Genomic DNA, 24,239 nt, shown 5'->3' on the forward strand with positions numbered 1-24,239 from the left:
TTGTAAATCCTAAGTCATAGTGTAAAAAATCATCTAATACACCTAAATCAAATCTACCTAAATCCTAATACATAGTGTAAAAAATCATCTAATACAACTAAATCTTACCTAAATTCTAAATACACCTAAGTCATATGCCTAAATCCTAAAACAAATCATATAATATTCTAAAGCATAGGGGAAAACAAAAATCATACCTGCCCGTGGCTAACCGCCGCTCCGGGCCGGTAAACCAGGCTGCGCGACCGGTAAACCGCTCGGGACCGGTAGATCCGCTACCGGCCCGTCTTACCGGCGCTCCTGCCCGGCTAGCCGCGTGCTCCGGGCGGCTGGCCGGGGCCAACCTCCGGTCGACGCGTGCTGGCAGCGGACCAGGCGCGGGAGGGTTGGGGGGGGTCGGGCGCAGGGCTCCGGGGGACCTTAAGTGGAGGCTGCCGGCGCTATGGGCCCAAGTGGGCTTTAATGGACCGTCCTTTTTTTTCTTTTTTGATTTAACTTCAAATGCCTGCAAACTATACTAAATGAACGAATATTTGACACTATTAAATTCGTCGCACTTTAAAGTAATTTTAAGAATTTTTTTTGAAATTTTCTATTTTTTAAAATTTGAATTTTAAATTTGAGCCGGTTTCAAACCGGCTCGAACCGGAAACCGGTCCGGACCAGTTTAACCGCTAACCGGTCAAACCGGACCGTTCGGTCGGGATTTTTAACCCTGCTCCTGACTCGAGAGTCGTGAGACACAGACAGAGACACTCCAGTCTCGCCTTGCCTTGGTTGCCGAGCCACGCCCACGCGTCCATGGTATGCGCGGGAACCTCCCGTCCGCCGCTGCCGCTGCCGCCACCGCCGCGTCCAGCAATGGTGCCGCCCTCCCTCTCTCCTTCTCCCACACGAAGCAGCTCCACGCGCGCCTCATCCTCGCCTCCGCCTCCCACGCCGACCTCCGCCTCCTCCTCCTCCGCTCCTACGCCGCGCGAGGCGACCTCGCCTCGGCCCGCCGCCTGCTGGACGAGGCGCCCCGTCCGGCCTCGCCGCTCCTCTACAACGCGCTCATCCGCGCCCACGCCCTCTGTCTCGACCTCCCCGCGGCGCTCGCGCACTTCGCCCGCATGCGCCGCTCCGCCACCCCGCCCGACGCGCGCACCTTCGCCTGCGTCCTCCGCGCCTGCGCCGACTGCTCGCGCCCGGGCGCCGTCAAGGTCGTCCATGGCGTCGCGTCATCCCGCGGCATGTGCCCGCATCCGATCGTGGGGAGCGCGCTCGTCAGCGGGTACGCGAAGCTTGGCCTCTTGGACGATGCTCGCCGCGTGTTCGATGGATTGCGTGAGCCGGACTTGGTTCTCTGGAACTCCATGATGTCTGCGTATAGTTACCGGGGGATGTGGCATGATGGTCTGCAGATGTTTTTGGCAATGCGGAGAGCTGGGGAGCAGCCGGATGGGTATTCAATGGTTGCCTTAGTCTCATGCTTCTGGGACCTGGAGGCACTTACATTTGGTCAAGCGGTTCACGGATTGTGTGTCAAAGGGGGTTTTGACTCCGGGCACCATATGAGAAGTGCACTTGTTTCCATGTACATGAGATGTGGGTGCATGGAATCTGGCCAAAGCTTGTTTCATAACTTGCCAGATGCGGATTTAGTTACCTGGTCATCACTGATTACTGGACTAGTGCAAACTGGCAAGTACTTGGAGTCATTTGATTTGTTTCGACAAATGTGCTTTACTGGGAGAAGGCCTGACAGAATATTGATTGCTAGTGTTCTGTCAGCATGTGCTTCTACAACTGCTATCAGTTGTACCAGGGAGGTCCATTGTTATGTGCTCAGGCTTGGAGCCGATAGGGACATTAGAGTCTCATCTTCACTAATGGATGCCTATGCAAAATGTGGTTTCGCTGAGCTCGGATATTTTGTGTTCTGCCAAATACCTAATAAGAACTCAGTCATGTACAACACGGTCATATCAAACCTTGGATCTCATGGTTTTGCAACTAAGGCCATTGAAGTCCTTGATGAGATGGTCAATGATGACCTCAGGCCTGATAGTGCTACCTTCTCTGCTTTACTTGCTGCTTGTTGTCATGTGGGAAACTTGGAGGAGGGATGGAAGTTGTTCAGGAGAATGAGGGATGAGTTTGAGATAGTGGTTGAAATGGAGCACTATGTGTACATGGTGAGGCTTCTCGCAATGTTTGGCCAGCTGAAGGAGGCATATGATCTTATACAAACAATGCACATACAACCAGATTGTGGTGTGTGGGGTGCATTGCTTTGGGGTTGCTGTGTCCATCGTGATTCCAGCCTTGGCAGGATTGTTGCTGAAAAGCTTTTTGAATTCAATCCAGACAAAGCTGCTTATAGGGTCCTGCTCTCAAACCTTTATGCCTCACAAGAGATGTGGTGGGATGCTGAGGAGATTAGGGATGAATTGTCAAAAGAAGAAATGTATAAGAACACAGGGATAAGTTGGGTTGGTGAAGTAAAGAAATGATAGTTAGCATCAGCCACTGAAAAGCATGTCAGATATCAAGTACTCCATTTCAAAAGGTAATTCGTGGTTTGAACTAATGTGTTCTCCAACGTCATACTCTGACCATGAATATCTCATATATTATAATGTATATAACCATAAAATTGACATCATATGAAAAAGTGTTTCCAAATACAAATCCAATGGTATCCAATTTTTATGGTATGATTACGTATTGGTCCAAAGATTAAAATGTTTGAATATTGGACTGCGTATGCCCCATATATTTTGAGATGGAGGGGGTAGATATGATTATATGAACTACGTATTATAATATTATTATCATATTATGTTCTGGGAGAGAAATTCTTCTAACCCCATGATAGCATGTTCTTTACTCTGTCCTCTGTTATAATCATGCAAATAGTTTGCATGCTTGAAACTGCTTACATGTTTGTTGTGGGATAAACTAAAATTTGGAGCACTAAGGGCTTGTTTGGATGAGACCCTGATACAGGAAAGCAATCTAGACCCCAAGCTCATGAAATCAAGATGCGCTGCATGGCACAGACAACGGGAGCACGCAAATGATGAGACGGGAGAATAAGCTGAATAAATGATAGGAAGAAGTCTACATAACCCCCCAACCTACTGCAACTAGACTACTTTAGCCCCCCCATACTATAAAAGCGGATATTTAATCCACTCAACTTTGTAAAACCGTTTACTTAGTCCCTTCTCGTAGTTTTGCATAGTGGTTTTCGCCACGTGGCGTGTTGAGGTGGATGGAGATGCTGAGCTGGACAGGCTTACAGGTGGGGCTCACTTGTAAGTGGGCAAGCAGTCGCCATCAGTCATGGGCTAAGCCGCCATGCCAATCCTACCACACTCCTTCCACACCCCAACGACAAAACACCACTACCACTGGGTCGGACCTTGATGTCCGGTCACTACACCACCGTGTCAGCTTCCACCCGTCACGTGTAGGAGCACAATAGGCATGTTCCGAGTAAGAAATGAATGCCGCCCTTGCCGTACTCCTCTCCACCATAGACCTTGTCTGTGCTGCCCCCGATCGAGCGTGCACTGCTTGATTTCGCTTGCCGCCTTGCTTGCTTTGAACTCGCTTCTCACCTCTCTGAATCCACCTGCCTGCTCGGGATCCACCTGTCACCTCTCTGAACTTGGTAGTGCTACTGATTTTGCGCATTCGCATGAGAAGGCGATGCGCTCCTAAGCTCGATGAGCTTGAGTGGGCGCTTGACGCCATAGTCAAAGAGAAGAACAGAGAGAAGGGAGAGATGATGCTGGTGGTGATTTGTGCTTGAGCTCGCCGCACCCAGGCCGAAGCCCGCTGCTATCTCGAGCACCTCAGGCCCGAGCTCACCCCAGCCTACCTCCCTGCGCAAGAGCTCCATGTGTCCAACATTCTCGAGTAGGACGGAATCGAGCGGGGATAGCTCGAGCAAGGCCCTTGGGGCGGGGGAGAGCTTGAGCACGAGGGCCTCCCCGATGTCGATTTTACCGACAAGCTCGTTTTGGGTGGGCACAGGGAGAATCCATGCGTGGTGGAGGAAGGAATGGAAGTCGCGAAGAGATGCTCTTACAAGTGGCCCCACGTATCAGCCCGTCCACCGCAGCGTCAACCATTATGGAAAACCATTAGAGCAAGCTAAGTAAATTGTTTTGCAAAGTTGAGCGGGTTAAATACTCGGTTTTATAGTTTAGGGGATAAAGTAGTCTAGTTGCAATAGGTTGGGGGTCATGTAGACTTCTTCCACCAATAGAGCACCTTATGATGTGTTTGGGCTTCCACATTGCTAAAAAGATTTCTATATATGAAAGCAAGGGCAAATCGCGCCCTTTCAGGCTGTCAACGTCGCCCTTTTTTCTGCCGACCATTGGATCCTCCATCGGACGGCTCCCATCGCCCATGTGCAGTCCCCACGACTTGCTACAGCCCGTCAACGCGTCCGTCCTTCGTTCCCCCCATTGCGTCTGCAGTGGTCGTCCCGTTCACACCGCACTGCACTGCATGTGAGCAGCCTGGCCACCTCGACCAGCGCGTGTCTTCTTTTCGCAGGCGCCCCCGTCCTGCTCCTTTGCTAGGCTTTGTCTTCTTCCCCTGTGCTCCTTTTTTTTTTGAAAAGCCTTCCCCTATGCTCCTGCCTCTCGCCAGCCATTGTTGTGTCCCAAGCTCAGGTCGCTGGCGAGTAGCGGCACGGAACGTACGGCGGCCTCCTCCGCTGCGCGCTTGCCGGCACCTCCCTCCCGGGCATTGGCAACCTCCTCCGGCGAGCCAAGGAGATAGGCGGGCCGGCCAGATCCGGCGGCCTCGTGCTCGGGCCACGGCAGCGGCAGCCAGGTTTGGCGGCCTCGAGCTCCATGGTGTTGTGGCGAGGGGCGGGCACGCAGCCGGAGCATCGCCGGCGGGCGCGTGAAGCAGCAGCTCCCCCCCTCATTCCACGGCGAAGCAGGGCCCCACCCCCGATGGCGGGCCTGGCGCGCGGCGGCCGCATCCTTGTCCGCCTCGTCGACCTAGGCGCCCACGGGGCTCTTCCACCGCGTCCCCGGCCTTGCCTCGCAGGCACTCCTCGAGCTCGGTCCTCCTGCGGTGGCGCCCCTACTCGATTCCCGTTGCATCCTGTTGCGCAGATTCCTCCATCCCGCTCTCCCCCTTCCTGTCCTTCCTCTCTCCCGACCCTTCTCCGTCCTCATCGACCGCGGCGGCGGCCACTGGCTCCTATTTGAACACCGCCGTCGATCTACACCGCCGCGGCGTGTACTCGGAAGTCCAGACCTCGCGGACCGTCCTCGTGCCAGCGAAGAGGTCCACCGTCGGCCTCGTTGACCTCGGTAAAGCAGGCCAGCGTGAGCTTCATGTAGTTCCTTTCACTTGATGCCAAGGGAGGCACATGAACAATATCTGGGCAGCAGTGAGTTGCATCTTACACTTCATGATTTCTTTGTTCGCGGTCGTGTCTTTGTTTCCGTTCCTCTTTGGTGCAACACAGCATGGTCAGTAGCCACAACTGCAATTCCATTCCCTGCTGCCTACAAGTACTTCGGCCATGGAGGATGCAAGCTATGTGTTTGATGGTTTGCCTCTGCAGCACTGACCAATTAACTATGCCAGATTTAGGTAACAGGGACTCCTATGTAACGAAAAGAACACACATTCAGACTACTTGCCTTGTCTAAGACAATGATTCTAGGTTGGATATGAATTTATTTTTGGAGCAATAATTTAAACAGCCTAAAAATACCTTGTATATGCTGTTTCTTTGTCTGTCCCACACCAATACCACCTCAGGTAAAATCACATGTTTGCATTAACAAACGATCAATCATTATTCATTCTTAGCAATTAAGCTCACCATATAATTTTGTGACATGGCCTTAGCTGATGCAACCATACTTTACTTCATATGAAAATTTTTTGGCCAAGATTTATACCACCAGCTGTAGCTGAGGGTTCGTCGTTATAAAGGTAATGAGGTGATGATATTATCCTCAATCATGACCCCTTGCATTAGTTTCCCGTGAGTTCTGCTGTGTCTCTATAGTAGCTATTGCTATTCTTCTACCTTTATAATGTTAATTACACATTTGATTATAACTATCAATTCTGATTTAGACTTGCTTACCTACATTTACTTTCTTAGTCCTTTTCTATGTCCAGGGAGATATTATTTATTGTACTAATTAACATTAGAAAGTCCCTTCTTCAGCTAAGCTTATTGTGGTTAGTATTTTCCTTTTTCTCATTATTATTTAGATTCTTAAAACCCTTCTAGGTTAAAGCTTGTTTCTGAACCTCAAAGTTCAGAATTACAAAGCTATTCTCTATGGCAATACTGCTTATGGGTTCATAATCTTCATTCTTGAGCTCCCTAGCAACATTGCAATAGGATTGTAGGAGTCTTGATTTGTTTTTAAAAAAGGTAGGAGTTCCAAATTAGTACTCAGCAAGAAGATGCAAGCAAAGCAAGGTATATAAACACAATGCACTTTGTACTTTTCCAACTCCTGTTTGTAGGAGGAAATGATGGCTTGTATTCCTCCAACCCTAGAAGGGTGGGTATATATAATACCTATACATGGGCCTCTAGATGAGCCTCTATACACATGGGCTCAATATACTCCAACACCCCCCCGCAGTCTGAACTACCGACGCAGCGGTGTTCAAAACTGGACAACAAGAAAGCTAAAACCCCCCGCAGTCTGAACAACCGACGCAGCGGTGTTCAAGACTGGACAAGAAGAGAGTACAAATGGCAAATACCCCCCCCCCCCCCCGCAGCCACAACTAGCCACCGGCTACGTTGAGACTGGATCGAAACTCCGAGAAGGTCGAGGAGGGCAGCCCCTTGGTGAAGATGTCAGCAAACTGGGAGGTAGTCGGGACATGGAGTACCCGAACGTCGCCGATTGCGACTCTGTCGCGCACGAAGGGTAGGTCGATCTCCACATGCTTCATCCGCTGATGCTGGACGGGGTTGGTGGAGAGATACACGGCGCTGACGTTGTCGCAGTAGACGAGCGTGCTCTTGGCGAGCGGGCTGTGGAGCTCCGCCAAGAGCTGTCGTAGCCAGGACGCCTCCGCCACACCGTTAGCGACAGCCCGGTACTCCGCCTCGGCACTGGAGCGGGAGACAACCGGCTGGCGCTTGGACGACCAGGAGACCAGGTTGCCGCCCAGGAAGACGGCGTAGCCGGAGGTGGAGCGACGAGTGTCCGGGCAGCCAGCCCAGTCAGCGTCGGTGTAGACCACCAGCTCAGCAGAGGACGAGCGGTGAAGTACCAAGCCGAGGTCCACAGTGCCACGGACGTACCGGAGGAGATGCTTCAGCGCAGCAAGGTGTGACTCCCGGGGATCATGCATATGGAGACAGACCTGCTGAACAGCGTAGGTGAGGTCCGGCCTGGTGAAGGTGAGGTACTGCAAAGCGCCGGCCAGACTCCGGTAGGCAATAGGATCAGTCACCGGATCACCCAGATCAGCGGACAGCTTCGCCTGAGTGTCGACTGGAGTGGAGCAGGGCTTGCAATCAGTCATCCCAGCTCGCTCCAGAATATCGAGGGCGTACTGCCGCTGGTGAAGGAGAAAGCCAGACGAGCGAGGCTCAACAGTGACGCCCAAGAAGTGGTGGAGCTGACCGAGATCCTTCATAGCGAACTCCTGCTGCAGAGAGGAGATGACACTCTGAAGCAACTGCTGACTGGAAGCTGTGAGCACAATGTCATCGACATATAGCAGCAGATATGCCGTCTCATCCCCACGGCGGTAGATGAAGAGAGACGTGTCAGACTTGGCCTCGGTGAATCCCAGTGTCATCAAGAACGTGGCGAACCGAGAGTACCAAGCCCGAGGGGCCTGCTTCAGTCCATAGAGAGACTTGTTGAGCCGGCAGACCATATCCGGACGACTCGAGTCCACAAATCCCGCTGACTGAGAGCAGTAGACAGTCTCTGACAAGGTGCCGTGAAGAAACGCATTCTTCACGTCCAGCTGGTGCACAAGCCAAGTGCGCGAGAGCGCAAGCGAGAGGACCGTGCGCACCGTAGCGGGCTTCACGACCGGGCTGAAGGTCTCATCATAGTCCACACCAGGTCGCTGAGTGAACCCCCGGAGAACCCAGCGAGCCTTGTAGCGCTCCAGTGTGCCGTCAGCCCGACGCTTGTGCGTCCAGATCCACTTGACAGTCACCACATTGCAACCAGACGGACGCGGCACGAGGTCCCACGTCTGGTTGGCAAGAAGAGCCGCGTACTCCTCTTCCATCGCGCGACGCCAGTGAGGATCCGCCAAGGCGTCGCGGACAGAGGAGGGTACCGGAGAGACCCGCAGCTCTCCCTCGGTGGCGGAGAGAGTCGCGGCCTGGGACGCCATCCGCCGAGTCTCCATGGGATGGATATGCCGAGGATTCCGATGGATGACCGGTGGGTGGTACACCTCCGGCTCGGCTCGAGAGGGAGCCGGAGGTGGCGGCGGCGGCGACGGCTCCGGTGTCGGGCGTCGCAGGAGCCTCTGGAGCAGGAGGCGGCGCCGGTGTCGACGCCGGTACACCTGCACCGGCTCAGCGTACCGCTGCGGTGTCGGGGTCGGCGCCGAGCGGCGCCGGTACACCTGCACCGGCTGAGCGTACCGCGCAGGTGCAGGGGAAGGCGCCAGGGCCGCGCGTGGCGCAGCGGGTGACACCGGGTCCGCGCGCGGCACGACCGGAGGTCTGGGGACCGCGCGTGGCGCGACCGCGGGCACCGGGGCCGCGCTCGGCGCAGCAGGGATCACCGGAAACGGTGCCGGCGTGCCGGGAAAACCTTGCAGGAAAAGGACAGACAGGTAACGGTGGCTGAACCACCGGGTCAGTTGGAAACAGAGACTCCAGCTCGGGGTCAGGAGAAGGTGTAGAGGAGGTGGAGTAGGGGAAATCCGACTCGTCGAAGACGACGTGTCGGGAGATCAGGACGCGGCGAGTGGTGAGGTCAAAGCATCGGTACCCCCTTGTGGTCAGGGGAGTAACCGAGGAACACACAACGAGTCGAGCGGGGCGCCAGCTTGTGAGGAGCGGTTGCGGAGGTGTTAGGGTAACACGCACACCCGAAGACCCGAAGGTGGTCGTAGCGAGGAGGGGTACCGAAGAGAACGTGGTGTGGACTGGGAGCAGGAGAAGCAGTGGACGGAAGGCGGTTGAGCAGGTAGGTGGAGGTGTGGAGGCTCTCAGCCCAGAAGCGCGGGGGCAGGGAAGCCTGGATCAGAAGGGTGCGCACGACGTCGTTCGTCGTGCGAATCATCCGCTCAGCCTTGCCGTTCTGAGGAGAGGTATACGGACAAGACATACGCAGCTGAACACCCCGAGACAGGAAGAAGGAACGGGAGGTGGAGTTGTCAAACTCCCGCCCGTTGTCACACTGGACGGCCTTAACGGTGAGGCCGAACTGAGTGGACACCCAGGCAAAGAAGTGGAGGAGGGTGGGGAAGGTCTCAGACTTGGCGCGCAAAGGAAACGTCCAAGAGTAGTGCGAGAAGTCGTCGACTACCACCAGATAGTACTTATAACCAGAAAGGCTAAGTACAGGAGAGGTCCACAGGTCACAGTGAACAAGATCGAATGCACGCGTCGCATGCGAAGAAGAAGAGGAAAAAGGGAGCCGAACATGACGACCGAGCTGGCTGGCATGGCAGAGGGGCTGAGCAGGAGCCCTAGTACCAGGAACATCGGTACTACGACCGAGCTGAGCCAGAACGTCGCGGCCAGGGTGACCAAGACGACGGTGCCAAGTGGTGGAAGACGGCGTCGCGGCAAAAGCGGCAGACCAAGACGGCCAGGGCGAAGAAGAAGATGAGAGTGGTGCAGCGGAAGAAGGAAGGCGAAGGGTGTAAAGAGGCCCCGTGCTGTCACACCGGAGTAGCGGACGCTGGGAGGCCGAATCCTTTACAGTGAGGCCAGAAGAATCAAACTCGATGGAACAAGAATTGTCAGCTGTAAACTGACGAATGGAAAGAAGGTTATGAACCATCTGAGGAGCAACAAGGACATTGGGAAGACGAAAAGAGCCAGGAGCAGAACCCACGGCGGTGACAGGAAGGCAAGATCCGTCACCAACCATGATGGAAGAAGGACAAGAGGGGTGTGGGGGTCGGACAGAAGAGGGGATACCGGCATGCGGGGTGGTGTGGAAGGAGGCACCCGAGTCGGCGATCCACTCGGTACTGACCGGCGGCGTCCGCCCCATGGTGCTAAAGGACCGCGCGAACAGGGGAGCAGCTCCGGCACTAGCAGCACCGGCGGCGATCGGCTGCCCGCTGAAGGCGTTGGCAGCGAACGGCGCGGCCGCGGTTGGCATCCCGAACGCAGGCCACGCGGCGGCGAGGGAGGCAGTGGCCCGCGCGGAGTCCCTGGGCGCAACGGCCTGCGCGGCGGCGGTCCGCGCGGCCTGTGCGGCGGGCGCGACGGCGGCCACAAAGGCTGCGGCGGCGGCCAGGTCTGCGGGCGCGACGGCCTGAGCCTGCGCGGCGGCGCCCAGAACAGGGGATGGCGCGGCGGCGGCGCCCAGAACAGAGGAAGGCTCGCGCGGCGGCAAAGAATGGGGTGCGCCTGCGCCTAGCGGCGGCGCGGCGGCCCCTGCACGCGCTAGGCATGCAGCAGCGGCGACGGTGACGCCCAAGGGGCCGTGCTGCGGCATGGCCGCGGGCAGGCCGGCCGTGGGCGGCGCGGCGTCGGCGGTAGCGGCGGCGGCGGCCTCCAGGTGCAGCGGCGGCGGCCTCCAGGTGCAGCGGCGGCGGCAGCACCCAGGGCCCACATGCTATGGGGGCCTGCTGCGCCGCGCCGGGCGGCGCACCCAGGGCCGTCAAGGTGGCGGCATCCCGGTGGCGGCCTCCCTGGGCAGCAGCAACAGCGCCCAGGGGGCCGCAGGCGGCGTTGGCGGCCCTGGGCTGCCTGCCACGAGCAGGGAGGGCGGGTGTCGGCGGCGGCAGAGCAGAGGAAGGAGCAGAGGATGCCTCTGTGTTGGCGGCTACCCCGATCTGGGCAGCGGCGGCGGCATCCCCGGCCTGGGCGCTGGCGGTGGCTCCGCCCGCTCCTGCGCCCGCGCCAGGGCCGGCCTCGGCGGCGCCCGGGCGGCCTGTAACATCCCGAAAATTTACAAAAATAAATCATGCGCTAAAGTTGTGTTTCGTCGTTGAGCTCGACTTCCCCTTAAAATCATGAACCCTAACCTCAGCTTTCCGGAAACCTCCCTGTTCCGGTCTTCCGATCCCCGAAGGACCTGACCCGACACCCGTATCCAGCACCCTGTTTCTCCCTCGACCCGCGCGTCCCGCTCACGCGCGCCCAGGCGCCGCGCATGGCCGACCGAGCGTCGGTGACGCCGCGAATCCCGCTCTCCCTTTCTCTCTTTCTCTCTTCCTCCTTTCTTTTTCTTTTTTCTCTTTTTCCATTTCTTCTTCTTTTCTTTCTTTTTCTCCCTTTCTTCCTCTCCTTCCCTCCTCCTCTACTGCGCGGCCCGACCGCGCTGCCCCTTCCCGCTCGGCCTGCTCCGCTCCGTTTGGCCTGGGCCCCCTTCTCTCTCTGCTCGGCCGCACGCACGCCGCCTGGTCCTCGACCCCGCCTCACGGCCGCGCGCACGCGCCCCCCCAGCCGTGCCACGCCGCTCGCCCGCGACCCGCACGTACGCACCGACACCCTGGGCGCACAGCGCCGGCGACCTTGGAACAGCGCCGTCTGCGCACGGTCGCCGCCTCGCGTCGCCTCGCCGCCCACTGCCGTCGTTGACGCCGCGCAGAACTGCCTGCCCGAGGCGTCACTTCGCCAACGCTCGCCCCGCTCGCTGTCGCCGTTGACGCCTCACCAGTGCCTCCGCGCCGTGCCATCGCTTCACCTGGACGAGCCCCGTCGCCCCCACACCATTACCGCCGCACCCTTGCCTCCACCGCCTTTCAGCGCCTATAAATAGGCCCTCGTGCAGCTCCACGCCACCACCGCAAGCTGCGCAGCCCGCCGCCCGTCTTCCTCCTCGCTCCAGTTCCTGGCTCCTCTGTTTCTCCCCCAAAAACAGAGCACTCTCGTCGATCTCCTCCGCGAGGCCATCACAGCTCGATTGCTTCGATGGTGAGCATCCTCGTACCCTCCTCTACCTTCCCCAACCAGCACCGCTTCTTCTGCCAGCCACCAGCGAGCTCCCCACGAGCTCTGAGTTGTCCCGGCTATGGCTGCCGCGGCCGCCGAAGCCAACCTCTATCTCCCATGCCCGGAGCCACCAAAGTGGAACCCCCTCCCCCTCCTCTCTCTTCCCATGCTCTTGGATTCGAGAATCGTGGCCGGAAGCGCCGTCCTGGAAAAGCTCAGAGAGCTCGAGCCTGCGGCCATGGCGACGCAGAGAGAAGGGGCAACGCCCTGTTCCTTTCCCGTGAGCAGATAAAGGCTCGTGAGTTTTTTTTGGGTCCAGCCCCTCACTATGGGCCTTGCGGACACCACCCGGCCCAGGAAAAACAAAGAAAAATAAAACAACAAGTTTAAGCCACGTGCTTCCCTGGTGCATTAAGCCCGAGAAGGACTCCTTTATGTTAAGTTAATTTTCGGAATTTATTAGCGTCCAAACTTTATACAGCCATATCTCAATTAATTTAACTCTGTTTCGTCTTATTCTTCTTTCTAAATTCTTATAAAATCATATACTATCCGTTCATCCTATTTTCATCTCACGTTACCCCAGATTAACCCCTAAACCTCTCGTTAACCCATCATTTCATGTGCCAAAAACCCTCGAAATATCCCGAAATTTGACCACGTCTAATTTCGGCCGTGCCATTAAGAAACCACCCGAAAATATCACTCCTATCTCCATATCTTAATTATTTCCGAATCGAGCTCAACGATAAAGCTTTTATTTCATTTTCTTGATTGTGTGTTTGTTTGTATGCGTCGTAGATCACGGTGTGAACGAAGGAGAGCCCGTCGACGAGCAGTACTGTGAGCAGGTGAACGAGGACCCGTTCCGCGACCCCGAGCCCGAAAGACAGGACTTCCCCGAAGGCTGCGAAGACGGCAAGTTCAATCCCATCCTTTGATGCATGTTTCTGTCCTAGTTTTTATATACACAACCCAATGGCCTGTTTTATAAAATTGCATATGTTTTGCTTGCATGAAAACACGGTTGGATAGCCACCCCTTGATTTGTGATGACCATTCCTTGACCACCTAGATTAATGTCTGATTTTGCTTGGACGTTAATCGATATTAGAATGCTTAGGACTTTACTAAAAATATGATTTACTTGATAAAGAAAATGTGTGCGTGTGGGAAGGGATAAAATGTGGATTTTCGAAAAATGAGTATGGACGGGATGGACGGCATTTCTGTGTGAATTGCCGACTGGTGTGCTTATGCCTGTGTGGCAGGGTAAAGAAGGGAGATATCCATCTTGTCGTGCCTAAGGACCGAGTTGGTGTGTCATCTCACCTAACTCCACTATCGTGCAAACCACTCGACCGTTGAATGGGCAACGGCGTAGCATAAATCCCACTAGTTGGTGTGGTAGCCATCAGGAGAGCTGAGAGCAACGGGTGACTAAGGAAAAGGGATAAGCCCCGAGTGACTTATGCCCGGTTATACCTAAGTGAACGGTCAATGACCCCTTGGTGCATCCCGTGATGGCTAGTCAGGCTTAGCTATGGTGGGTAATGGCTATGTTGGGATCTACACCGACACGACGGTGTTCGAGTTGTGGTATCCTACTTGTGGGTAAAGTTGCACACCTCTGCAGAGTTAAGAATCTATTCGAATAGCCGTGCCCACGGTATTGGGCGAGTTACGGTGTGGTCACATAACTAGTGTTTCTTTGGGATGGGCTGGTGTGAGTTGTTTTGGAATTGTGTCCGGCAGTTGTGCCGTGTGCTACGACGGACGGGGAGTCCGGTAGCAGTTTTAAAACCTGAACTCTGTGTTACTGCAAAAACTGATTTCTAAAAGGTTTTTCGTAAAATAAACCCCTGCATAAAATGTCGTTTTTCTTCAAATTAAACCGTAACCTTATCCTTAATTTACCTATGCATATTATTCTGTTATAACCCCCTCCGTGGGTGTGGTTGGACTTGCTGAGTACGTTTGTACTCACCCCACTCTTACTTTTTACAGAAGAAGACCCGGACTTCGTACCAGACGACGCCGAGTAGGGTTATCGTTCTACACCCAACCTTGCCTGTGGAACCGGCCCTGTTGAGATGCCTCCGCTGTCGCAGTACTCTGAGCCCGTAGTAGACCCTATGTGGTTCGCGGTCTGGTGTTATGTCGTAGCCTGGTTAATTATTATTATCATCTGTATCGAGTGTCCTCCAAGATTTGTACGGTTTTGAACCATCTGATGTAATAAATGTGGCATCAGCCTCCTGGGACTGGTGTTTTGTATCACATTTAAGTCTTCTCTTATGAGGGGACGCTTCACGGCCCCAGGCGGCGGCGGCACCAGGGCGGCCCCAAGCGGCAGCGGGAGCCGGAGTAAGGAGTGGAGGGCGGCAGCCGCGGCAGATCCTGCAGCGGGGGACCCGGGGGCAGCAGATCCGGCGGCCCCTAGGCCTCTGCCGGCGGCGGCGGCCCCGCCCTGCTCAGGATCGAGCAGGGCCAGGGAGGCGGCGGGCCGCGCAGAGGGCCATGGCGCCGGCGCAGAGAGTGGGGAAGGGAGGGAAGAGAGGGAGGGGAAGGAGGAGAGGGGAGGAGGAGGACCGGCCGGCGGCCGGCGGCCGCCGGCGGCGGCGGGCTGGAGGGTAGAGAGAGGAGAGAGATGGAACCTAGGCTACTGATACCATGTAGGAGGAAATGATGGCTTGTATTCCTCCAACCCTAGAAGGGTGGGTATATATAATACCTATACATGGGCCTCTAGATGGGCCTCTATACACATGGGCTCAATATACTCCAACACTGTTGTCAGTCTGATTGCTTCTATAATGCTGGATGGATTAATTTTTCTGTTTGCAGTCTGATTGCTTCTACAATGCTGGATGGATGGAAGATATGCGCGAAGTTGTTAATTTTCTTCATCAGGAGTATCCAGAGGCTCCACTTTTCACTCTTGGGACAAGCATAGGTGCCAATATTGTGGTGGGTTGAGTTTCTGCCTCCCTTCCTCTTCCTGTGGAAAATTTGTTGCATCTGTATGTAATAGCTTAAGCTTATTTCGATTTTGTCATGTATATTGCCCATTTAGGTGAGTACCTTGGAGAAGAAGGTGAAAGCACCCCTGTAGCTGGTGGTCCATCTATTTTCTCACCCTGGGATCTGCTGGTAAGTGACGGTAGTCAATTAATCTAGCAGAGCTGCATCCTTTTTTTCCCCCTCGTTTTACTGTAGTTCATTTGTGCATTCACATCTTTGTTTGCATCTCAACTATACTCCGCATGTAGTTTTCAAATACTGTTACTTCTATGCCCATTAACTTACGCATTAGCTTCCCTAATTGTCTTAGTTAACAAGCTACAAATGATGCTCCTGTAGTACTCCAGCTTACCAACACTACACTTTGATCTTCACTGAAAATGTACATGTATATTTTTAATATTGCAATAGCACTGCAATTATGCAGGTGACCAACAGATTTATTTCACGCAAGCTTGTGCAGCGATGTTATGACAGAGCCCTTGCAATTAGCCTCAAGGGATATGCAAAACTGTATGTACATGTTAGGTTCTTCCCTACTAAGTTTTATGCAGGATTTTCATTGCTTATGATCTGTCTTTACCTTTATGTTTTCCTGCTGAGTGCTGACTAATGTGTATTAATTACTGAAGAAATCCTTATCTGGTTGCTCATGATGCTTTACCTCACTAGATCTCTACCATTTAGAAATTAGCGTTACTTTTATGTGTAACAATGCAACTGAATAGTGCAAGATGGAATCTATTTTTGTTCCATGCTCAGTACTTTTCCCATTGTCTTAATTTTTTTGCGCTGCACTCCTGCTACGAATGCATCTGCCCGGTGGCCCATTTTCTCCTCACAGTCGTCAACATGCTCGAAGCTGCATGGTGGGTTCTTCAATGTATCCTGATCGCTGCGTACCAGTACCTTAGGAACTTGAACATGCACAAATAGCGCGTGCCACGAGAATACGATCCTCAGCTGCTACTTATTGCTGGTTAGTTACAGTTCCACCTCATGCTACACATCTATAGCGTTTAACAGTTATTTTCGCTGCTACATTTCCTGCTGACCAGAAACCTGACCATTTCATAAGCATTCTTCTAAACCCTTATGTCTGCAGGGGATTCTGTTTCAGCATCAGGCTATCAACGCAAACTAAAGTCGCTTCTGCCATCTTAATGATCGCCCTCCATGCATCGGCCGCTGCCGCTTTACTTCATCAATGTCTACCTACCATGCTTATGCAAATGGGTTCAAAACTAAACTATATCCACACCAATCCATTCTCATTAAGGAAATTAATATTACCCACACCACTCCAAACCACCACCACCACAAATCAATCCAACCCAAATATTTCAGCTCATGATGTAATAAACTATTAGTCAAACTATGGTTACAATAAGAACCTGTTTCTCCAAAAAAATTTATAGTGTAGATTTTGCCACAACGTTTTGCATAGAGTAGCTGTCAGTTATACTGAGCCATCTCCAACAAATTTTGGTTAATTTTATTAAAATTTATAGTGTGAATGCGAGATTTTATTTCTAGGGTCCGGCTCTTGACGTGGGACACACGTATAATTCTAGCCACACTGTTTTGCACAAAGTACTGCTAGTTATACCGAGTCATCTCCAACAAATTTCAGTCAATTTCGATAAAATTTATAGTATGAACGCGAGGTTTTATTTCTAGGGTCCGGTTCTTGATGTGAGACTCATGTGTAATTCTAGCCACTATTATGTGCAGAGTAGCTCCTAGTCATACTGAGTCATCTTCAACAAATTTCAGTCAATTTTGATAAAATTTTATAGTGTGAACGCGAGATTTTATTTCTAGGGTCCGACTCTTGATGCGGGACCCACGTGTAATTCTAGCCACACTGCTTTGCACAAAGTAGCTGCTAGCCATACTGAGCCATCTCTAACAAATTTCAGTCAATTTTGATAAAATTTTAAAATATGAACGCGAGATTTTATTTCTAGGGTTCGGTTCTTGATGTGGGACCCTTGTGTAATTCTAGCCATGCTGTTTTGTACAGAGTAGATACTAGTCATACTGAGTCATCTCCAACAAATTTCAGTGAATTTCGATAAAATTTTATAGTGTAAACGCATTTCTAGGGTCCGGCTCTTGATGCGGGACACACGTGTAATTCTAGCCACACTGTTTTGCACAAAATAGCTGCAGTCATTCTGAGCCATCTCCAATAAATTTCAGTTAATTTTGATAAAATTTTATAATGTAAACGCGATGTTTTATTTCTAAGGTTCGGCTCTTACGAACCGACATTTATATATAATCTTACTGTTTTACATATGGTAATGACTTCATATCGGCCGGCCGTAATTTGGTTGAACGGAACGGCCGATTTGATCTGTGCGTTTCCGCACCATTTAGAACCAACCACCACGCCGCTTTTATTTTGGGTTTTTTAGATTCACACCATTACAATTTTCAAAGTTTGGAGAAACGCCATTACTATTCGTCTATTTTGAAACATACCATTATAATTTTTCGCTTCTCACAAAAATGCCACGGAATACGTATGGAGACAACCTGGGCCCAACTGCAGGTGTACACGAATACGTATATTGCATTGAAGACCCTTTCTCCTACCACTGACTCGCGGGCTCCACATGTCATCTTCTTCCTCCTCTCGCCATCTTCCCATTGCTGAGCCGCATCCGCCATCATCGATGGTCAGCAGTAGCAGCACGTGGCCAGGCGGGCGAGCAGCAGCACGTCGAGCTCCGTGTCGGCCACGTCCGCCGCCGGCCCCTAGCTCCGCGTTGCGCGCTCCGCCCGCGCGCTCCGCGTCGCGAGCTCCGCCCGCTGCCACGTCCGACGCCGGCCCCTTGCTCCGCGTTGCGAGCTCCGCCCGCGCGCTCCGCGAGCTCCGCCCGCTGCCTGGAGCGCGAGCTTCATGCCGGCCGCGTGCTACGCCATCCGCTCGCTCAGCCTCCCTCTCCCTCCATGGCTTGGCCTCACGCAGATCCGGTGGTTGGCGGCGGCATGCTCCCGGCGGCGGTTGGCGGCGGCGCGCTCCCGGCGGCGGGCGGGGGACCTGGCGCAGGCGCATCGCGTCGACCAGCAGCAGCTCGCCGCTGCCACCGAGCCACCCGAGCTCCGTGCCTTCGCCATTGACAGCCATGGATGGTGCTCACCAAGACAAGAGAAGAGGAGGAATAAGATGACATGTGGGGCCCACGAGTCAGTGATAGGAGAGAGGGCCTTCAATGCAATATACGTATTCGTGTACACCTGCAGCTGGGCCCAGGTTGTCTCCATACGTATTCCGTGGCATTTTTGTAAGAAGCGAAAAATTCTAATGGTATATTTCGAAATAGACGAATAGCAATAGCGTTTCTCCAAACTTTAAAAATTGTAATGGTGTGGATAAAAAAAAAACTTTTATTTTCCAGTGCTCCTCCGCTCCTCTCCTCCTCCCGTGTTTCATTTTGTCTCCCCCACCCCTCTTCTCTATGGTTCTTCTCTCCCTACCCTCTCGCATACCATCCGGGTATCCGGCGGCGGTGCACAGGAGGGCTAGGTGGCGGGCCGCAGGCGCTTCCAAGGAAGGAAGGAAGGAGCTGCTCGGGCGCTTGCCCTGCTCGCAGGAGGAGCTCGCCGCCGCCCTCCATGGCTTCGCGTGCAGGAGAGGTTGTGCCCTCCCTAAGTACGCGCGCCGCAGGAGAAGGGGGTCGTGCGGGAGCGGCGCCAACTTCGGGTCCACGCGCCGCCTGGAGAAAGACGGAGCCGTTGCTCGCCGGGATGAAGGAGCCCGCGCCGAACTGGATCCGCTCGGAGCTTCGCGCGCCGCCGGGGAGGATACACCGCCGCCGCCTTGGACTCGAGCGCGCCGCGACCTCCTTGGAGCAGATCCACCGATGTGCGTGCCACCGGGTCCGATCTGCTTGGGTCCGTGCAGCACGGGAGGTCCGTGCGTGCCTAGGTTCTGCTGGTCCCTAGGTCGCCTTCCTCGAGGAAGAACCGCGTCGCCGGAGAGGAGCTGCTCTAGCTGAGGGAGGATATGCGCCCCTCCGCTTGCGCCTCGTAGTGCCCCTCCACAGTAGCGGCCGCGACCCTCGCAATCCCAATTCTGGGGGGAGACCTTTGCGTGTGGGGCCCGGTGGAGATGGCCTCGTCGTCGGCGTCCTCGATGCATGAAGTCACCATCACCCTCGCTGCCCGCAGCGTTCAGGTGAGCCGCCCCTGTCACCATTCTCCGCTAGGGATTTGTTGTCGTTGATTTGGAAGCCGCTACCGTCCTCAGGAGGCGAGACCCCAAACCAGAGCTTCTGCTCAGGGACATACACGACGAGGCTGTTGAATGGCAACACCCAGCTGCCGGCCTGATCATTCCATTACGCGCTCAGCAAGGTAGAGTATCGTTAGAACTTGTAGAAACTGGAAACCAGTTTCACGGTACATGACACTAAAATTGAATCGTCAGGCCTTGTTAATTTGGTGCTTACTTTGCTTCTCCATTATTGCTCTTTTAAACCTAACTTTGCTCGATTCAGCAGTCATTTGGGTAAACAGTTAATTATCTCATCTCTAAGGAAGACACACCATAGATTTTAGTTTGTAGACGATATGAACAAGACTATGTTAATTATCTAATTATTAAATGTTAGAGGAAAAAAAATTGTAGCTACGGTTTATGCTTGCACTGTCTTCAGTGCCTTTTGGCATTATTTCTCTATCAGGAAGGAATTTGTACTGTCTTCATTTTTCTAGGCAACAATAGTTATTTCACCAGGCAATAATGTGTTAAGAACAAAGGCAACTCAGCACATTTATCTTGGCAATTCTTCTGATTTTATATATGCTACTCAATCCATTTATCTAGGAAATAATGTGTTTTAAGAATAAAGGCAATACAATGCATTTATCTAGGAAATAAGAAAGCCACCATTGAAATAACATGTATGCGGGAGTCTATGGTTTCTAGTTGCAGTAAGTCTTTTGCTATCCAGTTAGTAGCGCATTGTCATCTTATGTCTATGCTTTGTCTAATGGATTGTGAAACAAATCTGACTGCAGCCTATGCAGATCCACGAGATTAAGGACTTTCTTTTGGCTGCGAGGAGGAAGATTGCCCATTCTGTGAAGATCTAGAGGAGTAAGGATGTTGTCAAGTTCAAGGTGCGCTGCTCCAAGTACTTGTATACCCTCTGCGTCTTCGATGCTGAGAAGGCGAACAAGTTGAAGCAATCTCATTCCACAGGTTCGCACAACTTTAATTCATATGGTATTGTTTCTATTATGGTGCATGAAAATTCAATGCTTTCACTTAGTATTTGCTGGAATTAATCATTCATACTTCTTATGAGCGTCCCAGTGTTTTTGGTTTAGCTTCAACCCATCTACATGTATTTTTGATTAATTGATGCCATTTTAAGTCTAAGCAAATTGATTCTTAAGCAAATCATTCTTATTAGTTGGGCAAGATAATATATTGAGTTAGGCAACTTTTCGCTATAGCGTAAGCAAAACAGTGCATTTGCCTAAAGGCAATTTCTAATGAGCTTTTTAAATTATAGGGATCGCAAGGGCCACGCCGCCTGCATCGTGCTGCACTAGGGGCCATGCTCCATGGTTCTCTCTCTCGAGTGGTTGGTATACTATCACTTTGGGAGTTTTGCACTAGTATTACTGGTTAGGCAATAATGAGGTTCCAACTAGGCAATAATATAGTTCTAAAATAGGCAAAATAAAATACTTCATTAGGCAATAAAAGTTCTTATATACAATAAATTAGTAGTGGTACCATACGGCCACAATTTGTATGAATTTTCTCTCAAGTTTACTTAAGCATGATTTCTAAGTTGGTATATGTTTTCCCTCGTATGTTATGGGACATCCTTTTGAATTGGATCAATTTCTTTTTTGAGTCATAGAACAAGAGAAATATTAGACTCAAGATATATAGGCATTAAATTGGGTGTCGGTGCAATTCTTGTTTAATCATAGATGAATTTTATGTTGGTGCACTAGGAAGGACAGATTTGAATACATATATGCATTGTCAAGCATGGTGAGTCAACTTATGCTATGATGGCTGCATCTCTTCTGGACTGATCGCTGGATGCACGGTTGTGCTGCAAGCACGGCATGCGGCGTCCGCTGGCTGGCAAGCAAAAGCATCACATGGCAAATGCAAGAAGGTAAAGCAACATTGCATATCTTCGATGGAAAGGAAAAGTGCAAGGCTAAGGCCAAATTGAGAGGTAAAGGATTGAAATTTGTAGTTTTCTGCATCTCCAATTTAGCATCAAATCTCATTTGGCTTTGTTTTCTTATTGGTTTTGCTAAAACTTAGTGCTGGTTTGTAGATTTGACTAGCTTTTGATTTTAAGAAGGTAGTATTTTCTTTTGCTTCACCATGGTCAAGCTCTGAAAAAAACTATTTTTGTGGCAGACTTGATACGAATGAAATCATCAATGATGTGATGACCAAAACTAGTCGAGCTTCATTTTACATGGACAGTTCTCCCACACCTGCTCCTGCTCTCACTTCTGAGGTGAGATCCTCAATAGATTTGTTCTTTTTAGTATCCATAACATCTAAACTCTTGTAATGTTCCCATACTGAGTAAGATGGTGAATAATATAGTTTCTTTTTGTCAATAATAGATCATTCATGTCATCCTTCTATTGTTGATGAAGCTCGTTTCAGCATAATTCATTCTGAAGTTCTTGTGTTGCCATTTACAGGAACCTAGGCGTGTGCCATGTGCCACCACCTCCCAGAAATGCATACGAACAAATGACATTGAAAATGTGGGATGCACAATTAGACACCAGACCTTATTTGAGATGCTTGGGAACTTCAGCTTTGGCGATTACTTCAAGAAGGGAGCAACTGCATGGGCATGGGAGCTGGCAACTAAGGAGTATGTACAGTTCCTTTATTCTCCATGGAGCGAGATCACATTATTGGTGAATTATAAGCTGTTCATCTGAAAAGTTTACCATATGTTTGGGTATTGCCGTAGAGATGCCATTCATACTCATATGCTTCTTGAATCTCAGAGTTGTTCTCATGCATTAGTATTGTCAGGCATGAATTTGTATTGACATGCTCTTTGTTTACCTGAAAAGATAATACTTTCATTTTTACCATCAATGATTGTTTTGTATAAAATAAAACATGACCTTTGTGATCAGTATTGCTGTAGTTCTGTCTGATTTCTGTCAGTGCTAATGATTTGCATGTTGAGCTTTACATTTCTGGTCACCAAACAGATTTTTTACCCATATGTCTTTAGTTCATTTGATTTTACAAGTTCTTGAATCTATCTAGTTCTCATTCTCTTTATTTAGATATGGGTTACCTGCAGAAAGGCTGTGGATTAGTGTTATCGAATATAATGATGAAGCATTCAACATCTGGCACAATGAGGTTGGTTATCTAAAATTTTTATATGATTTTTGTCACATCTCACTGCCAATTTAAGACTACAGGAGCCTGTGCACAATTAGAAAGTGAGCTATGTCTTAACCAAATTTCATGATCTGCACTTCTAGGTAGCTTTTTTATTTTTTTTTGGACAACCATAAACTGTAGTATATGGTAGAGTAGAGATGTACGGTTATGATTCATTGGTCATCTTTAATTGTCAAAGCCCACATATTCTGTTTTACCTCTTTCTAACTATGTTGCTGTTTGATACTCTTCCCTGCAAAACTGCTTTTCCCACGACAAACACAATGATGCATCAAAACTTTTTACATAGTATAGTCATGCTAGATCAACAAGCAATTTGTCAATTGTGATGTCGCATTTTTGTGTTCTTGTTTTAGCATTTTCTTTCATATGTTTGTGAATTTAGTATTTTAGTTCTACTGGTCAATTTTTGCAACAAAAATTCATTTTTGGTTTAGCATTTTATGTATTCTAGTTAAGCAGTTTTATATTATGTTCATCTGATTCAATTCTCTATGTTTGGTGCTAGTCTGCTAGAACATGCTCACACAAATCTGATTATGGAGCCAGTCCAAGCTTTTTTGGTTCTAGAAGACAAGGCGTGAACAGCATAAGGCCTCTATTTGCATGTATGTTCAGTCCATGCTGCACCTTATGAGCAGGCAGCGATGTCCCAAGTGTGGGCCACCGTGGAGCATCAGAAGGTTTCCAGATATCCTATTGCCACACTCTCGTGCGCTGTGTGCAGTTGTTTATTGTGAATGTTTTGATGGGTGAAAGTGAAACTACCTTTGTATATGTTGTAATTTGCTTATAGCTATTCAAAACTTTGCTTATAAGGTCCGAACCGCTGAGTTGAATTGCATGTACTAAAGAAGGTAGAAACGTCCAGATTCCAGAAGCAAGCGAGTAGTGGTGTGGGTCTAAATCTGTCCGGAAACATTTCTATTTTACTAATATTTGATGCGGGACCAGTAGACTAGCTTTTCTCTGTACTAATTGAGATCTCCTACCAAATATGGAAAAAAAAAACTTCTAGTCTTGTGGACCTTTCCTAATTGGGGGTGGCTGTACGGTCGGTCTAATTTACGGCCGGCCGTACGTTAGCCACACCTTTTACATATAGAATCCATTTCAGCCCACCCAAAATCACTCCAATCTATATTTATATAGAACCCACCCCACCCCATTAGCTAATACAACCAATTTGAATCCACCCAAACACAATCCATATCAAAACACAATCCATTAAATCCATTTCAACCCAAACCATTAGCAGGACGACTTATCAGGGAACTTATAATCCTTCTGAATGAATGTGTATATACGGCAACGGCTTTTGGTCACGGATAGACGGCATCCTTAAGTATTAGATCTTCCAACCTCCTTTAGCTCCTAACCTGTTGAAGATAAATTTCATGCTTGTATGATAAGTCCTGCTTTCCAGTACGCTGTTGTTGCAGCCTCTTCCGTGCCTAACCAATACAGTATTACGCCCTCTAATACCCTGAGTTTTGTCTCCAGGAAAGGCACTTCCGCATCTGCTGTGACCAGCCGTCACAGCCAGAAAAGCAACCCAGTATTGTCGCTGCTGCGTACGTTCCGCATCCTCGCTTATTGCTTGCAGTACACGCGTGCCAAACACAACAAAAAAAAAAAGAAAGAAAACTGCCATGGATCCAACGATTATAC

At 50.9% G+C, this 24,239-nt stretch overlaps 1 protein-coding gene across 13 annotated transcripts; it reads left to right on the plus strand.

The window, feature by feature from the left end:
• The first annotated feature begins 756 nt into the window (after nucleotides 1–756).
• On the plus strand, nucleotides 757–23,448 carry LOC120673842 (putative pentatricopeptide repeat-containing protein At1g64310). Of its 13 annotated transcripts, none has more exons than XM_039954868.1 (14): nucleotides 757–2,551; nucleotides 14,951–15,073; nucleotides 15,180–15,256; nucleotides 15,555–15,640; nucleotides 15,972–16,106; nucleotides 16,233–19,316; nucleotides 19,389–19,495; nucleotides 20,162–20,345; nucleotides 20,662–20,733; nucleotides 21,116–21,348; nucleotides 21,540–21,642; nucleotides 21,836–22,014; nucleotides 22,445–22,523; nucleotides 23,077–23,448. In XM_039954868.1, exon 1 carries the CDS (start codon nucleotides 807–809, stop codon nucleotides 2,493–2,495), a length of 1,689 nt encoding a protein of 562 aa, XP_039810802.1. In that variant the 5' UTR covers nucleotides 757–806; the 3' UTR covers nucleotides 2,496–2,551; nucleotides 14,951–15,073; nucleotides 15,180–15,256; nucleotides 15,555–15,640; nucleotides 15,972–16,106; nucleotides 16,233–19,316; nucleotides 19,389–19,495; nucleotides 20,162–20,345; nucleotides 20,662–20,733; nucleotides 21,116–21,348; nucleotides 21,540–21,642; nucleotides 21,836–22,014; nucleotides 22,445–22,523; nucleotides 23,077–23,448. The 13 variants fall into 13 exon arrangements, with proteins under 13 accessions (XP_039810802.1, XP_039810803.1, XP_039810798.1 ...); XM_039954869.1 differs by having other exon boundaries at nucleotides 20,171–20,345; XM_039954864.1 differs by having other exon boundaries at nucleotides 16,233–19,495.
• The last annotated feature ends 791 nt before the right edge of the window (nucleotides 23,449–24,239 follow it).

This window comes from Panicum virgatum, chromosome 5N (assembly GCF_016808335.1).
Source record: "Panicum virgatum strain AP13 chromosome 5N, P.virgatum_v5, whole genome shotgun sequence".
NCBI classification, from domain to species: Eukaryota; Viridiplantae; Streptophyta; class Magnoliopsida; order Poales; family Poaceae; genus Panicum; species Panicum virgatum.